An 18925-nucleotide genomic window follows, 5' to 3' on the forward strand; every position below is an offset into this window, starting at 1 on the left:
TACGCCTCACCCTAGGGGGGCGTAACCTCTTGGCACCGCGCAGAAACTGTGTCACCCAGTAATGCGCACCAACTGACCTGCCATCAATATGGCTATGATTGAAGGATATAGCGGACGTGTGCACCTTCAAGGTGGAGGCTGCACGGCCGGCATCCAGTAGACACTGTAAATAATGTAGTACGTGTTGTATAGGGCAAGAGACTGGGTCCAGACCCCTGTCGCTGCACCATAATGAGAAAGCAGCCCAGCAATTCGAGTACACCAACCTTGTGGAAGGGGCCCTTGCATTCCGCAAGGTCTCACATATTGAGGGGCCTAGCCCACTCAAGAGTGATTGATCCCTTTCAGTGGCCATACCCAAAGCTGAAGGAGGCTCGGCGATGGGTGCCACACCTTCCCGTCCAGCTGGGACAGGAGGTCTATCCTCCCTGGAAGCTGCCATGGATCCCCGTCCAACAGACTGAGGAGCGTTGAATACCATATTCTCGAGGGCCACCTGGGGGCCACCAAGAGAACTCTGTGATCTGACGATCTCACCCTGTGAAGCACAGGCAACAACAGGGGGATCGGGGGAAATGCATAAAGGAGCGCTCTCGGCCAAGCGTTGGCGAGAGCGTCCATCCCGAGTGGGGCACTGGTCTTTGCCAGGCTGAACCACTGAGGACAATGAGTCGTGCCCTTTGAGGCGAATAGATCTACGTAGGCTACCACGTGCCGATCCCAAATCAACTGTACCACCTGGGGGTGCAATCTCCACTCCCCAGGGGGCAGTCTCTGACGAGACAGATAATCTGCCACAGAGTTTAATCTGCCTGGCAGGTGCATAGCCCTCATCGAGGAAAGTAGAGGATAAGCCCACGTCCACAGGCGATGGGCTTCCCTCAGGGACTCCAGAGACCTGGTCCCTCCCTGATGGTTGACATGAAACACCCCTGAGGTGCTGTCTGTCCGAATGAGCACGTGCTTCCCCCTGAGAAAGGGCAAGAAGTGCTTCAGCGCCAGGGAAACAGTCCGGAGTTCTAGCACATTGATATGGCGTCCTCTCCATCGAGAGCGCCATACCCCCTGGACTGACCTCCTCTGCCATACCGCGCCCCAACCTTGAGGCGAGGCATCTGTTGTCACCACCTCTCGTCTCGCCGGGACCAAGCCGAGAGGGACTCCACTCAGCAGGAATGCATTGTCCCGCCAGCGGCGGAGATAACCAAGGCACCTGCGAGTGACTCTGACCTTGACCCCCCTGTGTAGACAGGGGTCCATGTGAAGGCCATTGAACCACCTCTGTAATGGGCGTAGATGTAGCAGCCCCAGAGGAGTGATTGCTGAGACTGCAGTCAGCATGCCGAGCAGTCTGAGCCATGTTAGGACGGTCAACCTCGCCCCCAGGCGGAAAGACCGCAGGAGGTTCTGAATTATCCCCACCCTCTGTGCAGTCGGTCGTGCCTGCATCGATACCGAAGCTAGGGACATGCCGAGGAAGGTGGTCTGTTGCGTTGGGAGCAACGAGCTCTTTTCGAGGTTTACGGTCATGCCCAGTGCCTCGATGTGAGCGAGGACTCTGGACGTCACCTGTTCCGCCTCCCTGAACGAGGGGGCGCAATGAGCCAATCGTCTAGGTAGGGAAGTATCTTCACTCCCGACAGGCATAGCGACGTTAAGGCTGCCCTCATACACCTTGTGAAGATGCGGGGAGCCAGAGACAGGCCGAACGGCAAAACTGGTAGACTTTGCCCTGAAAGGCAAAGCGGAGGTACTTTCTGTGCTCTGGATGTATAGGCACATGAAAGCAGGCATCTTTGAGGTCTATTGTGGTGAACCACTCCCCCTGTGTGATAGCCTGTAAGACGTCGACTGTGTGAAACATCCGAAACGGAAGGACCTTGAGGTACCTTTAACCCTCTTAGGTCTAGTATAGGCCTGAGAGACCCTTCTTTCCTTGGGATCAGAAAGTAGGTGGAGTAGAACCCTTCGTTCTGTGAACGTGGGTGAACCGTTGTTATTGCTCGTTTGTCCAAGAGCTTGGCCACCTCTTGAGACAAACACTGGGCCTTCACGGGGTCTGTGACTGAAGTCACCCTGACCCGTGAAGGTGGTGGGGGTCGGCGGCGGAACTGCAGCCTGTAACCTTGGGACATTGTCTCAAGCCAGTTGTATAGCCAGGCAATACCAGCGAGAACTGTACGATCACAGAACGCGTCAGTAACCTCCAGCAAACAGAGTAGCTAACCGGTCAGGCTAAGATGGCCTGCTGTTAGCTTAATGTCAATTTGACACTTAACTGGGCAATCCCTGCGAGAGCTGTGCAGCCACAGAATGCGTGGAAACCTCCAGTAACTTTCTTTTTTTAAGTTATTTTGATTGATAAATTAATTAATTAGATCAATCAAACAAGAATGTCAGATATTTAACTAGGCAATCCCAGCGAGGACTGTGCAGGCACAGACCATGTGGGAACCTCCAGTAATCTGAATTTGTTTTAAACAAATTAAGTTATTTAGATTAACTAATTAATTAGATTAATCATCAAACAAAAATGTCAATCAGATATTTAACTAGGCAATCCCAGCGAGGACTGTGCAGGCACAGACCATGTGGGAACCTCCAGTAATCTGAACAATGCACTGGTCTACAGGAGGCATGCGAACCAGTCCATGCACTTCTGCCTTATCCATGGAGGCCAGGGTCCTTGCATCCTTGCCTCGGTGGGCAGATGCACCCGGCTCAGCCCAGCACTCCTTCAGCTGACTTAGGTAGTGAGGCGAGGGTGGGACAGCAAAGGGTGGTTTTAGCGGCGGCAGCCCGTTTGAAGAACGGGTTACTCGCCCCACGAGCAGCTGACAGGTCATCCAGCTCAATCTTAGCCAGGGCAGCACGCAGCGTTGAACGCAATGTGCAGGGCCCGATCACCAGCTCAGTGCTTCCCGAGCTTCTGCGGGAAGTCTCTGAGCCATTCTCAGCCTGCACACTATGCACCTGAAACCCCCGTTCGGGGGAGGGCCCCCCCTGGGGATATCATCCTCGTCATGGAACATAGAGTCTGAAGCTCTAGTTGACATGGCGTCATCATCATCATAACTGTAATCTAATTCTAGATCATCATCGCCCTCCGGCTCCTGGACCGCCTGTGGCGGAGGAGGCGGTGGCTGCTGGACCGCCTGTGGCGGGGGAGGAGGTGGCCGTACTATTGCCTTAAGGCGCTCTATTTCAGCCCTCAAATCGTCCATTTCATGGCGATATGGAGCAGTCGTGACAGCCGCCGTTGAACTCTTCCGGGCCAGGTGACCGCGCTCGGCGCGAGACCCGCGTTTTGAGCTTCACCCTCCCACCAGAAGGGACCCCAGCGGGGACCCCAGAAGGTGGGAGGTTTCCTTTGAACAGGAGGTTCTCCACCTCACGCAGCCTAGCCTCTCTCACAGAGAGTGGTAGAGTGCCACAGTTCATACATGGGTCAATCAGGGCTTCCCTGAGATGACCGACACCCAAGCATGTCGGACACAAGTCATGTCCATCGTCGACTTGGAGCTGAGCGCTACAGGACGTACGCGCCATAGCTCAGTAGTCTCAAGCCAGTTGTATAGCCAGGCAATACCAGCGAGAACTGTACGATCACAGAACGCGTCAGTAACCTCCAGCAAACAGAGTAGCTAACCGGTCAGGCTAAGATGGCCTGCTGTTAGCTTAATGTCAATTTGACACTTAACTGGGCAATCCCCGCGAGAGCTGTGCAACCACAGAATGCGTGGGAACCTCCAGTAACCAAAGGGTTTTTTTTTTCTTTTTTTTTAGTTATTTAGATTGATTAATTAATTAAATTAATCAAACAAAAAATGTCAATCAGATATTTAACTAGGCAATCCCATGTGGGAACCTCTAGTAATCCGAATTGTCTTTAAACAATTTAAGTTATTTAGATTAACTAATTAATTAGATTAATCATCAAACAAAAATGTCAATCAGATATGCAACTAGGCAATCCCAGCGAGGACTGTGCAGGCACAGACCGCGTGGGAACCTCCAGTAATCTGAATTTTTTAAACAATTCAGTTATTTAGATGAATTAATTGATTAGATTAATCATCAAACAACAAATGTCAATCAGATATTCAACTAGGCAATCGCAGCGAGGACTGTGCAGGCACAGACCGCGTGGGAACCTCCAGTAATCTGAATTTTTTAAACAATTCAGTTATTTAGATGAATTAATTGATTAGATTAATCATCAAACAACAAATGTCAATCAGATATTCAACTAGGCAATCGCAGCGAGGACTGTGCAGGCACAGACCGCGTGGGAACCTCCAGTAATCTGAATTTTTTAAACAATTCAGTTATTTAGATGACTTAATTGATTAGATTAATCATCAAACAACAAATGTCAATCAGATATTCAACTAGGCAATCGCAGCGAGGACTGTGCAGGCACAGACCGCGTGGGAACCTCCAGTAATCTGAATTTTTTAAACAATTCAGTTATTTAGATGAATTAATTGATTAGATTAATCATCAAACAACAAATGTCCATCAGATATTTAACTAGGCAATCCCAGCGAGGACTGTGCAGGCACAGACCGCGTGGGAACCTCCAGTAATCTGAATCTAATTATATATTCTTAATCAAATTAAGAATTAATAATATTAGTTTAATTATCAAAAAACAATATAACTAGGTAAATTAGGCGAGTGCTGTGGGAAACCGGCAGCACGCGGCCAACACCCAGTGTGTGGAGGAAGCCCTTTAACAACAATACAAGAGTGTGTTTGTTTGTAGCTAGGGATCCTCAAGACAAACAAAGAGAAATGGTGATAATTTTGACAACCACAGCCTTGAGAGGACAACAATTTGCGCTCTCGGCAATAGCCACAGGCAGGATGTCAACACCACGACACATATAGTGTCTTAACAACTCTTTGGACCTGCAATACAGAACTGATGTACAGATTCTAGGAGCTACACTTACCTACGATACTCACGTCAGGTAGCGAGAAGAAAAAAGAGGCCGGGTGTGGGCTGTCACGTGCTTATATAGCCTACCGGGATGCACGGTCAGCCTACACGTCACATGACTTTGTTTATATTAAGACTCGACCTACGCGGAGCGCGAGAGGTATATTCACTACTGCCTACTGGCAGTCAGTAAGGAATGAAACATAACTACTTTTTATATATGCGATGTATGACATGCTTTTGTTATTTTAAAAAAAACACACAATTAAATCGTTAATCGCAATTATTTGTGCGACAATTATTCCTCAGCTTAACCCATTTTGGGTGGGAACCCCTTTTGGTGTTTTAAACATTATGTTATAATTTAGCTATTGAAAAATAGCAGATCTACAAGCTCATAGTGCGCCACCGAGTGGCGCGCTACGAGCTTGTAGGTCTGCTATTTTTGAAAAATCGAAGAACGACTGACATGGAAACATAGCTTTTTCAGAAAACTGTCAGGATGTAGAAGACATTTTTTAGAATCTGATCTCAGGTCAAAATGGTGACAGACGGCGCTATGCGCATACCGTCCAGAGCAGGTCCTGGTATCGGATGAGCAGCCGGACGATGTTGGCCGTGCCGGTGGCCATGGAGAACTCCTGCTGCTCTGTGACCTTGGAGCGGAAGCCCTTGAACATGAAGATGTTGGGCGCCATCACCACGGCCACGTTGTTGAGCGTCATCTTGTTCTGGGCCTGGTGCGAGATCACCCGCTCCACGAACTCCATCAGCGCCTGCGTGCGTGTGCGGAACGAGAGCACGTAGTCAGTGGCGCTGCGCTTAACCCATTTTGGGCGGGAACCCCTTTTGGTGTTAGCATCATGTTATGCTTTAGCTATTGAAAAATAGCAGATCTACAAGCTCTTAGCGCGCCACCGAGTGGCGCGCTACGAGCTTGTAGGTCTGCTATTTTTGAAAAATCGAAGAACGACTGACATAGAAACATAGCTTTTTCAGAAAACTGTCAGGATATAGAAGACATTTTTAGAATCTGGTCTCAGGTCAAAATGGGTTAAAGACATTTAGAGCAGTGGTTTCATGTCAAGGACCCCCCAAAATGATACTCATTAGCCTGCAGACCCCCCCCGTTTGAAAATATGTGCCCCCATAAGAGTTTTGCGGCTCTAGCAGTGATTCTCAACCATTTACATTTCATTTCAAGGGCCCCCGGTTTGACCTGAATTAGGCTATGGTCCCCTATTTCAGGGGTTATCAACGTTTTTGGCATTAGGGAAGTTGTATGCATGTACTATGTGTACTATATGTAAACTCTTCATTTCCATTTTCCAGCCATTCAGTTGCAAAAAAATAATAATAATAATTTGGGGACCCCCCAAAATAATTTGGCGACCCCCCCGAGGGGTCGTGACCCATGGGTTGAGAACCCCTGCACTATTTAATGGGATTTATATCTCTGGGACCCCAATGTATAATGTATATTGTAAAATCTAAGTAAATTTAACTCTGATAGTTAGGTCCATTTGGTTCCTAACTATCATTTAGCTGGGGACCGCCTGGAACTCCCTGAAGGACCCCTATTGGTCCTCGGACCCCTATTGGTCCTCGGACCCCACAAATGGACCCGGAAGGGTCCATTTGGTTTCATTGTACGCTCTCAAGAGATAATGTCTTCTTAAAACAGCTGCACTACTTAATTTACAATTAATCAACTACTTAATTTATCAATTTGTATCAACATTTACCTGTTGTCATGTCAATGTCGACATAGTAGCTTTCCCGCGATTTCAGTCTAATGTCCCTTCACCGACGGCCGTAGGAAAAAGAGCTTTTTTATTTTTAGATTTTAAATTTTGAGCTCCTAACATCGAATGTTCTTCAATCACGTCAATCTGAGCCTCAATTCTGAGAAAAAACGCAGCTAAAGATTGCGCTTATAATTAAAGGGACATTATCGTGATTTGCACAAAAAAAAAGGAGAAAGATATGCACATCCCCTACAGTTTATGGTGCTGGACCCCAAACATGAACAAATGGAGAAAAAAGGCAACATCCCTTGCTACTGTGCACACGCGTGCGTATACAGTACCTTCAGAGTATTCCGATTGGCCTCTGGTAAAAGCAGGACAAGAAGATTCAAGGCCTGGAGCTGCTGTTTCTTAGTGGGGAATTCTGGGACCACGCACGCACACATGCACGCACGCACACACACACACACACACGCACGCGCACATACGCACACAAATGCGCACATACGCACACACACGCAACAAGACAAAGGCTTGTTAGAGTTTTAGTTATTGGAAATAAATCACTTTGAATGCCCTCCCCAGCCTCGCCTACAACCACTCCAAAACCATGCCTAAACTATACCATACATACACCAAATATGAATATGAAAAAAACAAAACAAATGGTGTAATATGAACACACCAAAATGTATTCATTATCTAAACATAGTAATGTTCGCCAAATAAATCATCAAACCGAGAACACTCTACCACTTACGAGAACGCTCTGTTAACAAATGGCAGTGGTCTCAGGGGTAGAGTGGCCGGTAGAAGGGCCAGATTGGAAAACCGTGAGGTTCCCAGTTCGAACCCTGTGGGCTCCCCCCGAGTTAGTGTCAAAGTGTCCTTGAGCAAGACTCTGAACCAAGGGGCCAGTGAGGCTATTCAACGTTGAAGCTCTCCTCCCTAGTGGTAGGAGGAGGGACTACAGGCGGACCCGTGGATTCATGACCGGGAAACCCCGTGCAGCTGGGCTTTAACATTGAGCGCTCGGTTGCACTTCCGCATTTGACCACCAAAATTTGGTGGTCAAATGCGGAAGTAGACGTTCTCAGACGGTACTTCCGGCAGTCTTCCGGGTGCTTCAAAACGCCACTGAGCAACTTCCACTGACATGAATAGCTGGGGGGGCGGAGCTTCGCGCCAGATCAGTCTCTATCCTTTTATATACTCTATGCTCTGAACCCCCTAATTGCTCCTGATGTGCAGGTTGGTGCCTTGCATGGTTTCCTCCATCATCGGCGTATGAATGAATGAATGAATGTGTGTGTGTGTGTGTGTGTGTGAATGGGTGAATGTAGCACAATCCATGTGAAGCACTTTGGATAAAAAGCATTCATACACCGATGGCGGAGGAAGCCGTGCACGGCTCATTGGGAGTTCAGAGTCTTGCTCAACGACACTAACTCCGGGATCGAACTGGTACCCTTCCGCTTCCCAAGCGGCAGTGGTGGAAAAAGTACTCAATTGTTTTACTTAAAGGGGAATTCCACTCATTTTCAACATTTTACTATGTCATTAATATACCTTAGAGCTGTTGTGTGGAAATAATACAAAAGTTCCCCCATTCTGTGTTTCCTAGAACTAGAGGTCTGAATTTTTTTTATAATTACAGTTCTAGGAAACACAGAATGGGGGGACTTTTTATTATTTCCACACAACAGCTCTAAGGTATATTAATGACATAGTAAAATGTTGAAAATGAGTGGAATGCCCCTTTAAGTAAAAGTACCAATACTGCAATTTAGAACTACTTCGTTACAAGTAAAAGTACGGAATTGAAAATGTACTTGAGTAAAAGTACAAAAGTATCGGCATCAAAATGTACTTAAAGTACTAAAAGTAAAAGTACTCATTGTGCGCAATGTGCCATTTCACAAGTTCAAAATGTGTACAAAATCTATTGAAAATAGCCGATCTACAAGCTCACAATGCGTCGCGTTGCGACACAGTGAGCTTGTAGATCGGCTATGGCCGAAATGTATAGGGAAGTGGGGTTTTCTAATCAAAATTAAAATCGCCAAAGTAACTAGTAACTAAAGTTTTCAAATAATTGTAGTGGAGTAAAAGTAACAAATTTGGCTCCGAGATGTACTGTAGTGGAGTAGAAGTAAAAGTATTGGAAACACTCAAGTAAAGTACAAATACCTCAACATTGTACTTAAGTACAGTACTTAAGTAAAAGTACTTAGTTACTTTCCACCACTGCCAAACGGCCACTCGGTAGCTACTAGTACTACAGTCAGGTAGTTATACCTCTACTCACTGTTGACAGCGATGAAGGAATTGAGGTACTCCACAGTCAGCAGCGAGTGTGGCAGCTCTCGGACGAACAGCTTCAGGAGGCTGGCGGCGTCGTGCTGCTTGAGCTGCTGCCACGCAAACAGGCCGTCGTAGAACGACGACTCCAGCTCCTGACACACCGACTGGAGACGGGACGGGGGAGGAACGACACGCAGGCCCGCACGTGAAAAACACATCCGTGTGTCTGTGTGTGTGTCTGTGTGTGTGTCTGTGTGTGTGTCTTTCTTTCTTTCTATATAAGGCACATTCTTACTTTTGTTGTGGCAGATTTTATTTGTCAAGCTTGGGAAAGAAGTACTCTGTATAAACAATAACAATAAAGTTGTAATGTAATTGATGAATCTGGAATTCATAATTCACATTAATATAGTCTGTTTTAGCTAAAGTGTAAACCTGGATCTTTGTCTCTCATTGAGAGAGTGACATGACATGTTTAGACAGGATGCCTGCATGGGCACTGCAGGAGGGACCCTAAAGATCTGGCTTGCTGATAGTAAACGGCCAGGCCTGCAGGACACCTACTGTTCTGTGCTTGCTTCCTGGTGACCATATATGGAGACAATTTAGGCATGTTTGACCACTTTAGACTTAAGGGGGGTTGGGACCACCTTTGCATTCTTCCTGTGGCTATTCGTATGACAAAGGAGTTTGTTGACATGAAGGAACAGACTGATGCATATTTCTGTTGACACCCTACACTCATGTAAACTGCTTAAAAGGTTGACCAAGATGGGACTCTTTGTCAGTCGGGCGCGAGCCTTGTGGATGCACGTCAGGCCATCTCTGGCTGGCGTGAGCTTTAACCTGTATGCATTGCTGCGCTGTGTACTTGTGAAATAAACAACATCATCTCGGATCTGCTTCTGCTGTCTGCCGTGTGTCACAACTTTTCTCCGGGGCTCTCATGGTTCAGATACATCAGATGGTGTCCGAAATCCGTTGTCATTGGACATTTTTTATGTGCCAGACAAACAGAACCGGCGGCTTTTTTATTCAGTCTAATTCGGGGTGGGGAGTTTTTGTGAGCAACGACGGGGACGTGTGATCCAGCGTTCAGTGCGTCTACATGGAGATGGAGGCCTTCGCCGGCTACAGGCTGCCTCACGACCCTGCCCTGCGAGAGGATGGACAGGAGCGGTCGCATCGACGGCGGGGAGACGGTGAGCGGTGTGCGGCTGCGGTTGGCGGGGACCATCGTCTTTGCATCAGCGCGCTGGCGGTGGACGACGAGGTGATGGGACGCAGCGCAGCGCGGCGGCGGGGACCCCATGGTTCCCCGGGGGAGGGGCGACCACTCGACGCATGGCGCGGCGGTGGTTTTCGCTTTCCTTGGCCGGCTGACCAACACAGGCTGAGGGCCTTGCAGTCGTCATACGCGGCGTCTGTGATGAAGTTACGCAACGGCCTTTTTCTTCCCAACTCTGGTGGGTTCTGAGTTGGGAGGGGGGAGATGAGATGATGATGAGGACAGCGAAAACAGTGTGAACTTTTTCACAACTTGATCCGTGGCCTGGCGAACATTGAGGTAACGGAATGCAGCATACAGAAGATTTTCCTTTGTCCATATATCAGAGGCGAAGATGAACTTCCCTTCTCTCTGATTACAAATCGTGTGTCGCGTTTGTTTTCAACATGAATTAATAGGCATTATGTTGGTGTATGTTTTTGTCGTATAATTAGATAAGTTGAGTCATGAGTAGCCTACTTATGAAACAATTAGGTAATTTCCTCGAGACGTGTAGAGAATATTAGTTAAATATTGCTTAAACTCTGGCCTGTTAATGTATTTTTATCTTTTCTTATTACTGTTTAGCTGGGGTCCAGACTGTTTAGCTGGGGTCCAGCGTCATTTATTATGTACTACCCTAGTAGAGCAGAGTTTTATCTAAAGCATTATAAACGTATATGTTATTGCACGTCCTAAATTTCCTGAAAGCGGCAACGTCTGTTAAATGTCAGTTATTATTTGTACTAATCATTTGACCATTATTCTTTGTTTGGGATTAGGTATTTGTCAGAAAAATGATTTGAATTACAGACAGCTGAGTTATCGAGGTGTAAAGGGGATTTTTACTGTGGTTTTTAAGCTAAGATGTAGTTTTTTATATGTTGTTTCCGTGGGTGTGAATCACAAAGAGGTGGTCAGGTCTCACGATGGTCCGTGTTTATTTTTTTATGTTTTAGCCTAAGATTAAAGTAACACAGAGAGAGTCCTAAAAGCACATCGAGGATGAAATGTAATGTAATGTAATCTTTTATGACAAGCTGTAAATCTTAAATGTCTGTAAACCATTTTGGGGAAAGTCCTACTGTAATGCTGCTGTTTCTGATGTCTTGAATGTACCGTCCAGCTGAGGATCAAGGGGGGTGGTAAGAATTATGATTCCATATTTTAGTATGACAGTCTTTTGGACGGTCATAAGGGGGGTTATGATGAATCTGGAATTCATAATTCACATTAATATAGTCTGTTTTAGCTAAAGTGTAAACCTGGATCTTTGTCTCTCATTGAGAGAGTGACATGACATGTTTAGACAGGATGCCTGCATGGGCACTGCAGGAGGGACCCTAAAGATCTGGCTTGCTGATAGTAAACGGCCAGGCCTGCAGGACACCTACTGTTCTGTGCTTGCTTCCTGGTGACCATATATGGAGACAATTTAGGCATGTTTGACCACTTTAGACTTAAGGGGGGTTGGGACCACCTTTGCATTCTTCCTGTGGCTATTCGTATGACAAAGGAGTTTGTTGACATGAAGGAACAGACTGATGCATATTTCTGTTGACACCCTACACTCATGTAAACTGCTTAAAAGGTTGACCAAGATGGGACTCTTTGTCAGTCGGGCGCGAGCCTTGTGGATGCACGTCAGGCCATCTCTGGCTGGCGTGAGCTTTAACCTGTATGCATTGCTGCGCTGTGTACTTGTGAAATAAACAACATCATCTCGGATCTGCTTCTGCTGTCTGCCGTGTGTCACAACTTTTCTCCGGGGCTCTCATGGTTCAGATACATCATAATGAATTATGTAATGTAAACATGCTGTAAATGCAATTGTGAAATGGTGTCTTATGAACCCATTAGGGTTGGTTGGGCACATTGTGTGCAGGACACGGAAATAAATAAACACTCAATCAAATCAATCTTAGTCCTTTTAGAGGACACACACACACACACACACACACACACACACACACACACACACACACACACACACACACACACACACACACACACACACACACACACACACACACACACACACACACACACACACACACACACACACACACACACACACACACACACACACACACACAGAAGCTGTTCACATTCATATGAGGCAACGTCCCACAGATACAAGATTTGTCTTGGACGGGAGCACACATGACACCATGTGCCTCCAGGCTCACATCTTGCTCCCGAGCAGGGGTCACCAACATGTCCGTACACGGACAAAATGTGTCCGTGGCAGTTTTTTAGGATTTTCTGTTTCACACACCATAATAATGTGATCTGTTGATGATGTTTGATCATAACACGCACTTACTGAATGTCAAGTCTCCACTGTTTATGGCACATTAGGAGTCCAACTAGTACTAGTGGTGCTCAAATGTTTTCTTTGCAAAGACCCCCCTTAACTCTGACTCTTTTGCCCTCTGGACCATAATGTGCCCCTTTTGAAAGTTAGTTTTTTGTACAGTTTGTACATTGTATTTTTGTTTTATACAGTGTACAGTATGTGGCCTCATGGTCACATCGACACATTCTGGATTGAAAGCTTCTAATATAATTATTCATGCCCCAAAATCTATAAATCTCACACACTATTGAGGCAACCGGCGGTTCCACACGCCGCACAAGGTGCCCTATTCTTCACTTGAGCACCTGCCCCTCTAAATCAGTGGCTCCCAAAGTGGGGTCTGAGGACCCATAGGGGTCCTTGAGGGAGTTCCAGGGGGTCCCCAGCTAAATGATAGTTATGAACCAAATGGACCCTTATGGGTCCATTTGGTTCCATTTGAACACGCTCAGAGTTACAGACCTGTTATGGTCATTCAGGGCTAGCGCTGTATGTGTTTCTGGTAATATTATGCATTTATGCGAGCCCTGGAAGTCATCGGTAACAGAGCTCTAAATGCAACGGCATTAGGCCTCACTCACACGGTCGCAACAGATTGCTGTATGCTTGTTGTATACAAAGGGTGTGACACAGCTTACCCCAATGCATTTCCAATGGGAGTCACATGGTTTGACACAACATTTGTGTTGTATGAGGGGGAGGGGCGCAGTCGAAACACAGCCGAAAGCCATACAACAGCTTGTAGTCCAAAATGTGGACTACAAACCATGTGACTTCCATTGGAAATGCATTGGGGCGGCCATGGCACTCACAACATTCATACAACAAGCATGCATCAATGTTGTAAAGGTCTGAGTGAGGCCTTAGAGCTATGAACCAGAGCTAGTACAGAGCCTATATAGTACCTGGTCGCTTTGTCTGTGTGTTACTGACCTTGACCCTGGTGGACGCTCCAGGGATCCGTAGCAAGCCCTCCGTGTCTAAGCCCTCCTGCTCTATGTGGCTGATCAGCTAGACGGAGGAAAACAAGAGAGACGCTCATGGATTTGGCGATTCAACCCATTTAGGCCTGACCTCAAAATTTAAAGCATTGGTGATCTCGTCGGCGAAAGATGTCCGTCGACTACCTTTTTTTTCACTGGCGAATAACTAAATGGAAACTAAATGAAAACTAAGCTATGACGACTAAAAATATTGACAATTTCGTCAACAAATACAAACTAGACTAAAATGTTAGGAAGGGACTATAGTGGAAGTATAGTTCCAGTAGAACTAAAAGGCAACACATTTCATGCTTGGTTGCATGCTGATAATACTAAATATTACTAATACTATTTTCAGCAAGCGTAAAATCAGCCATTACGACGGCATCAAGGCCCGCAAAAATGTACTGTGTCGGCTGTCTGTTTTGCAACACCCATTGTGCAAATGATTGAATTTAGCCAATGACCGCAACGGACTGTATGTATTCATTTTCTTTTAGCTTTCACATTTATTTTACAAAAAATGACAAGGATTTTTGGACTTTGTTGAGAAGCACTCAGAAATCAACTTTAATCAAATGTAATCTGGAGTAAATGGTTGCCGTAATGTTGATATATAATCTGGAATAAACAATTCCTGTAATGCTAATGATGTTATAATAACATTTTGATGGCCGCCGCTTCGACACATTCTTGTATTCTTACTACTACTTAGATAGCATTTGATACAGACTTATAGCATGTGATGTAGAAAGCACTAGAATTGCATTGTCTGTAGTCATAGCACTTCATAGTACATATGTATAGCATAGTATATATGTATAGTTTATATGTATAGTTTCATTATATATATATTCCACTGTTACGTTCTTAGCTTATGCATGTTTCATGATAAATACTGTTTATATATATATTATGTGATGTATTGCCATGCTTTTTGTTATTGCTTAATGTAAATCGGTCTGGATTAAGAGCGTCTGCTAAATGCCTGAATTGTAAATTGTAAAAATTGTATTCGGCTAGGAAAGAGGCGCGACGTGATTGGCCGGGTTCACTCACTCTCTGCAGTATGAATAGACGTGATTGGCTCGTGTACTCAATCAGTGCAGTATGCATGTATATTAATGGCTGCCGATTGGCCAGTTCACTCACTCTCTGCAGTATGAATGGCACCTTGGTTCCAGGAGCCCGCCTCTGGTCCTGGTCCAATAGCGTGGCGAGTGGAACGCCAAACAGACCCCACTCTGCACGCACCCACGCACGCACGCACGCACGCACACACGCACGCACGCACGAACACACGAACACACGAGCACACGCACACACACACACACACACACACACACACACATGCAGATCACCTTGTAAGAATTGTGGTTTAAAAATAAACAAATCATCCAGGCCGTTTCACTCATAATGGATATGAAGCATCAACTGACTGCGAGAAAACGCTAATGTTGCTGCTGCTGAATTAGTTAAGTTTTCGCTAGAAACAGACTGTATCAAATATGAGCGACTGGCTGTCGTAAACGATACAGAGACACCTCCGCGACAGTATCGCCAAGACGGTTTGTTTATTCTTCTTAAACGAGAGGATTTTTAAAAGTGTAGGGAAACGGAAATGGTGGGCATTTTATGTTGACGTTTCAGACGGTTTCAACTTGAAACACCGCTGTGAAGTTTCTGAACCATTCAGAGTGTCGCATCCCTTCAGGCGATGGGTCGGTAGCTAGGGACGGTAGAGCTACGTAGGACACATGTAGTGTGTTTGTTTACAAGTCAGATAGTCGGCCATGCTGTACCAGTTCACTGTTATGTGGCTTATTTCTACCCTATAATGTTTTAAGATACATATTTTAGCATGATGATTAAGTTGAAACCGAGTAATACACTGTCTGGATGTTATCTTGAATGGGAATAAAAACGGAAGGATTTCTGTAATCAGTAGCAGCTGTGTTGGACAGTGTTGGACGGATGCGCAGATATGGGGAATTAAACTTCATTTTTATTGGCTTTTATCGATGTGGGCCTCGACACGTCATCACGCAGTACGTTTTCAGGAAGTAATTAAAGTGGTCTAAAAGTGTGAAAAACATATTTTTAATTTCACTACGCCTTTAAGATGACCCCAATGTTATTCTCCATAGAGAAAAACTTCTGCGAACCCCTTAGAACCTGGGGATGTAATGTGTCGATGAATTCTGCTCGCTACATATACCACATCATTACTGTGTGCACATGCAGTGTGTGTGTGCATGCGTGCGTGCGCAGTAGTACCTTTAGTTTTGCCTTTGACGGCTTTGTGAGGTTTGAAGTCGATCCCGGCCGTGTCGAACAGAGCCGTCATCTCTACAAGCACCAGTCTGCGTACCTGATGCCATGAAAAGACACAGAGATGGTGTGTATATAAACAGTGCTATGCTTTTCATGAAAACACGTCTGTCATTTTACGTTCAGTAAAAAAAAAAGAACTTACCTTTTTCATATCCAGCGGAGACAGATCCCCTATTCTGGTCTGACCCGTTTTATCCCGAAGCAACTTAAAGTTCTTTGAGAGAGAGAGAGAGAGAGAGAGAGAGAGAACATCTTTTAGTACAATCTAATAATATCCCATTGCATATGCTTTACTCGTCGATTAAAGCACAAATTCAAACATTTGAAACAGCACGACGGGATGACTAGTTGTTGCATAAACAATTAGGCGCAATAATGTATAATTATGATGTTTAGGTTATTATTGTTCTAAACCTAGGTATGTTCCTGCATTTCTACATTACAGCCTGAGCCCATAACAAAAAATGAGGCTTTAACCTTTTCTTTAACCCATTCTGTACGGGAACCCCTTTTGGTATTTTAAGCATTTTGTTATAGAGCGTCGCAGTCCCGCCCCCTACCAGGGCCCAGGAAATGATTCTCCGTTCATTTTCCTCATAGACATTTCAAAAAGTATTTATTTAAAGACGTTTACGCCGCGGACAAAGCCAACTCTTGTCGTGACAAATCATGACAACACACACAATTTTTTGGGCCGAACAAATAATTAGAAAGAAGAAAAAAACGGCAGGTTACAACACTTTTTTTGTTGTTTTTCTTATTTGTAATTATTTGTTTGGTCCAAAATATTGTTTGTGTTGTCATGAGTTGTCACGACTCGAGTTGGCTTTGTCCGCGGCGTAACCGTCTTTAAATAAATACCTTTTGAAATGTCTATGGGAAAAATGCATTGGGAATCATTTCCTGGGCCTGGCGTCGTCATGAACTGCGACGCTCTATACTTTAGCTATTGAAAAATAGCAGATCGGCTTGATGGCCCGGGTATCGGAGGAGACCCGAGGCTTTCTTCACCCTCCCAATGACTGATTGTGGGGGTTAGCAGAGATGGAGTACTTGTAGAGAGGCTGGGGAATTGGGAATTGGCTATACTAAATTGGGACTTGAGGGGAGAAAATGTTTTTCTTTTTTCTTGAAGGGGCATGTTTTGCACAATAAGTCTTTTCATTATGTCTGCCCACGATCTCTTTGATTCATACAGTAGGCTACGTTTGTTTACCTCAGTCACATACTAAATCTGATATTGTATTTTAATTTTTTCTATGAACCTGTGACTATGAACCTGTGACTGTTATAAAACGGAAATAAAAAGATTTTGAAAAGAAAAATAGCAGATCTACAAGCTCGTAGCACGGCTCTAGGTCTGCTATTTTTGAAAAATCACACCCATGAGTGGTGCAACTCCCCTCTCACCCGATCTCCCCCTGCCTCTCTCTCTCTCTCTCTCTCTCTCTCTCTCTCTGTAATTAGCAGGCAACAGTGCAACACTATCTCTCTCTATCTGTTTCTGGCACAACAGCGCCACTTTTGCCCCTACTGGTACTCTAAACATTGGGACATAGTCACATATGTTAGGACATTGCTGTTCCTTGGAGTGGTTGCACCACTCAAAAATCGTGAAAATGCGGCACAGATCTTTGAATAAATATTCTTTCAGAGCGAACGTTTTTTAACCTAAATCTTTGCTTCCGAGGGGTTTCCTGGAATAACATATTTTCAGATGGAGGTCGGCAGCATATTACATATAATTCCAAGGGGTCCTTGACGTGAAATATTGAGAACCACTGAAACAGAAACATGAGGTATTTCAGAAAACTGTCAGAATTTAGAAGAATGTTTTTTTAATTTCGACGTCAGGCCTAAATGGGTTAAGGGTAAGATGTAAGATGCCTCTGACACAGGTATTCTGTTGCTAGTGGGATCAATTCAAACACTCTTTAACCCATTTTGACCTGAGATCAGATTCTATACATGTCTTCTACATCCTGACAGTTTTCTGAAAAAGCCATGTTTCTATGTCAGTGGTTCTTCGATTTTTCAAAAATAGCAGATCTACAAGCTCATAGCGCGCCACCGAGTGGCGCGCTACGAGCTTGCGCTACGAGCTTGTAGGTCTGCTATTAGCTTGTAGGTCTGCTATTAAACTGTCAGGATGTAGAAGACATTTTTTAGAATCTGATCTCAGGTCAAAATGGGTTAATCCAGGTTTCCTGTCAGTTAATGAATCGTGGTCTCCATCTGATTGAATTCTACTGTACGAGAAAAGCCTTTCCTCGTCAACACAATAACATCAAGCACTGCTGCTACTACTACTGTAGGTGGCGTCCCGCACTCAGCCACCAGAGGTCACCAGAGGGCTAAAATTGGAGCATTGGAGCATCTTTCTCCCTTCACCACCAAGAACCCTTGGGGGAGTTCCAGGGGGGGTTTTCCTGTTATTTTTTTCTTAACATACATCTTCTCTTCTGGGGGTCCTTGGCACTAAACATTTTCAGAAAGGGGGGTCTGCGGCTCCTTGACTTGAAAAGAAGTTTGAGAACAACTGGCATTTCTAAATGGGCCTTCTGTCTACTGCCCTCCGTCAATGATCAACCCAGAGCCTGCAATCAATGTTTCATGTCAAGTACCCCACAAATCATATGTAATATGCCGCCGACCCCCCATCTGAAAATATGTTGTTCCAAGATTTGAGTTTAAAACAAACTCTGAAAGAATATATATATTCAAAGATTCAAAGAAGACATTTTCACGATTTAAAAAAAATAGCAGACCTACAAGCTCCTAGTGCGCCACTCGGTGGCGCGATGAGCTTGTAGATCTGCTATTTTTCAATAGCTAAATTATAACATAATGTTTAAAACACCAAAAGGGGTTCCCGCTTCTGAACTCGGAAGAAAGATCAAACCCTCCCGGTCATGTTCGTCACAGACCAGTAAATGCCTTTACTTATTTGGGAATCCAAATTGTGCCAAGGTTGGAAGAGGTGGT

At 45.2% G+C, this 18925-nt stretch overlaps 1 protein-coding gene across 1 annotated transcript in view; it reads right to left on the bottom strand.

The window, feature by feature from the left end:
- Nucleotides 1-18925, bottom strand: part of LOC306941316 (rho GTPase-activating protein 18-like) — an 88168-nt gene that overhangs the window by 12582 nt on the left and 56661 nt on the right. Inside the window, exons 8-14 of the mRNA XM_079526717.1 lie at nt 16083-16154; nt 15884-15977; nt 14759-14850; nt 13557-13634; nt 9002-9161; nt 7035-7117; nt 5515-5721 (exon numbers count right to left, since the gene is read on the bottom strand). Of these exons, the coding sequence (XP_079382843.1) occupies nt 5515-5721; nt 7035-7117; nt 9002-9161; nt 13557-13634; nt 14759-14850; nt 15884-15977; nt 16083-16154 (786 nt within the window). The remainder of the gene's footprint in view (nt 1-5514; nt 5722-7034; nt 7118-9001; nt 9162-13556; nt 13635-14758; nt 14851-15883; nt 15978-16082; nt 16155-18925) is intronic.

The sequence above is a fragment of the Electrona antarctica genome (genome assembly GCF_951216825.1).
Source record: "Electrona antarctica genome assembly, chromosome: 17".
Classification (NCBI taxonomy): Eukaryota; Metazoa; Chordata; class Actinopteri; order Myctophiformes; family Myctophidae; genus Electrona; species Electrona antarctica.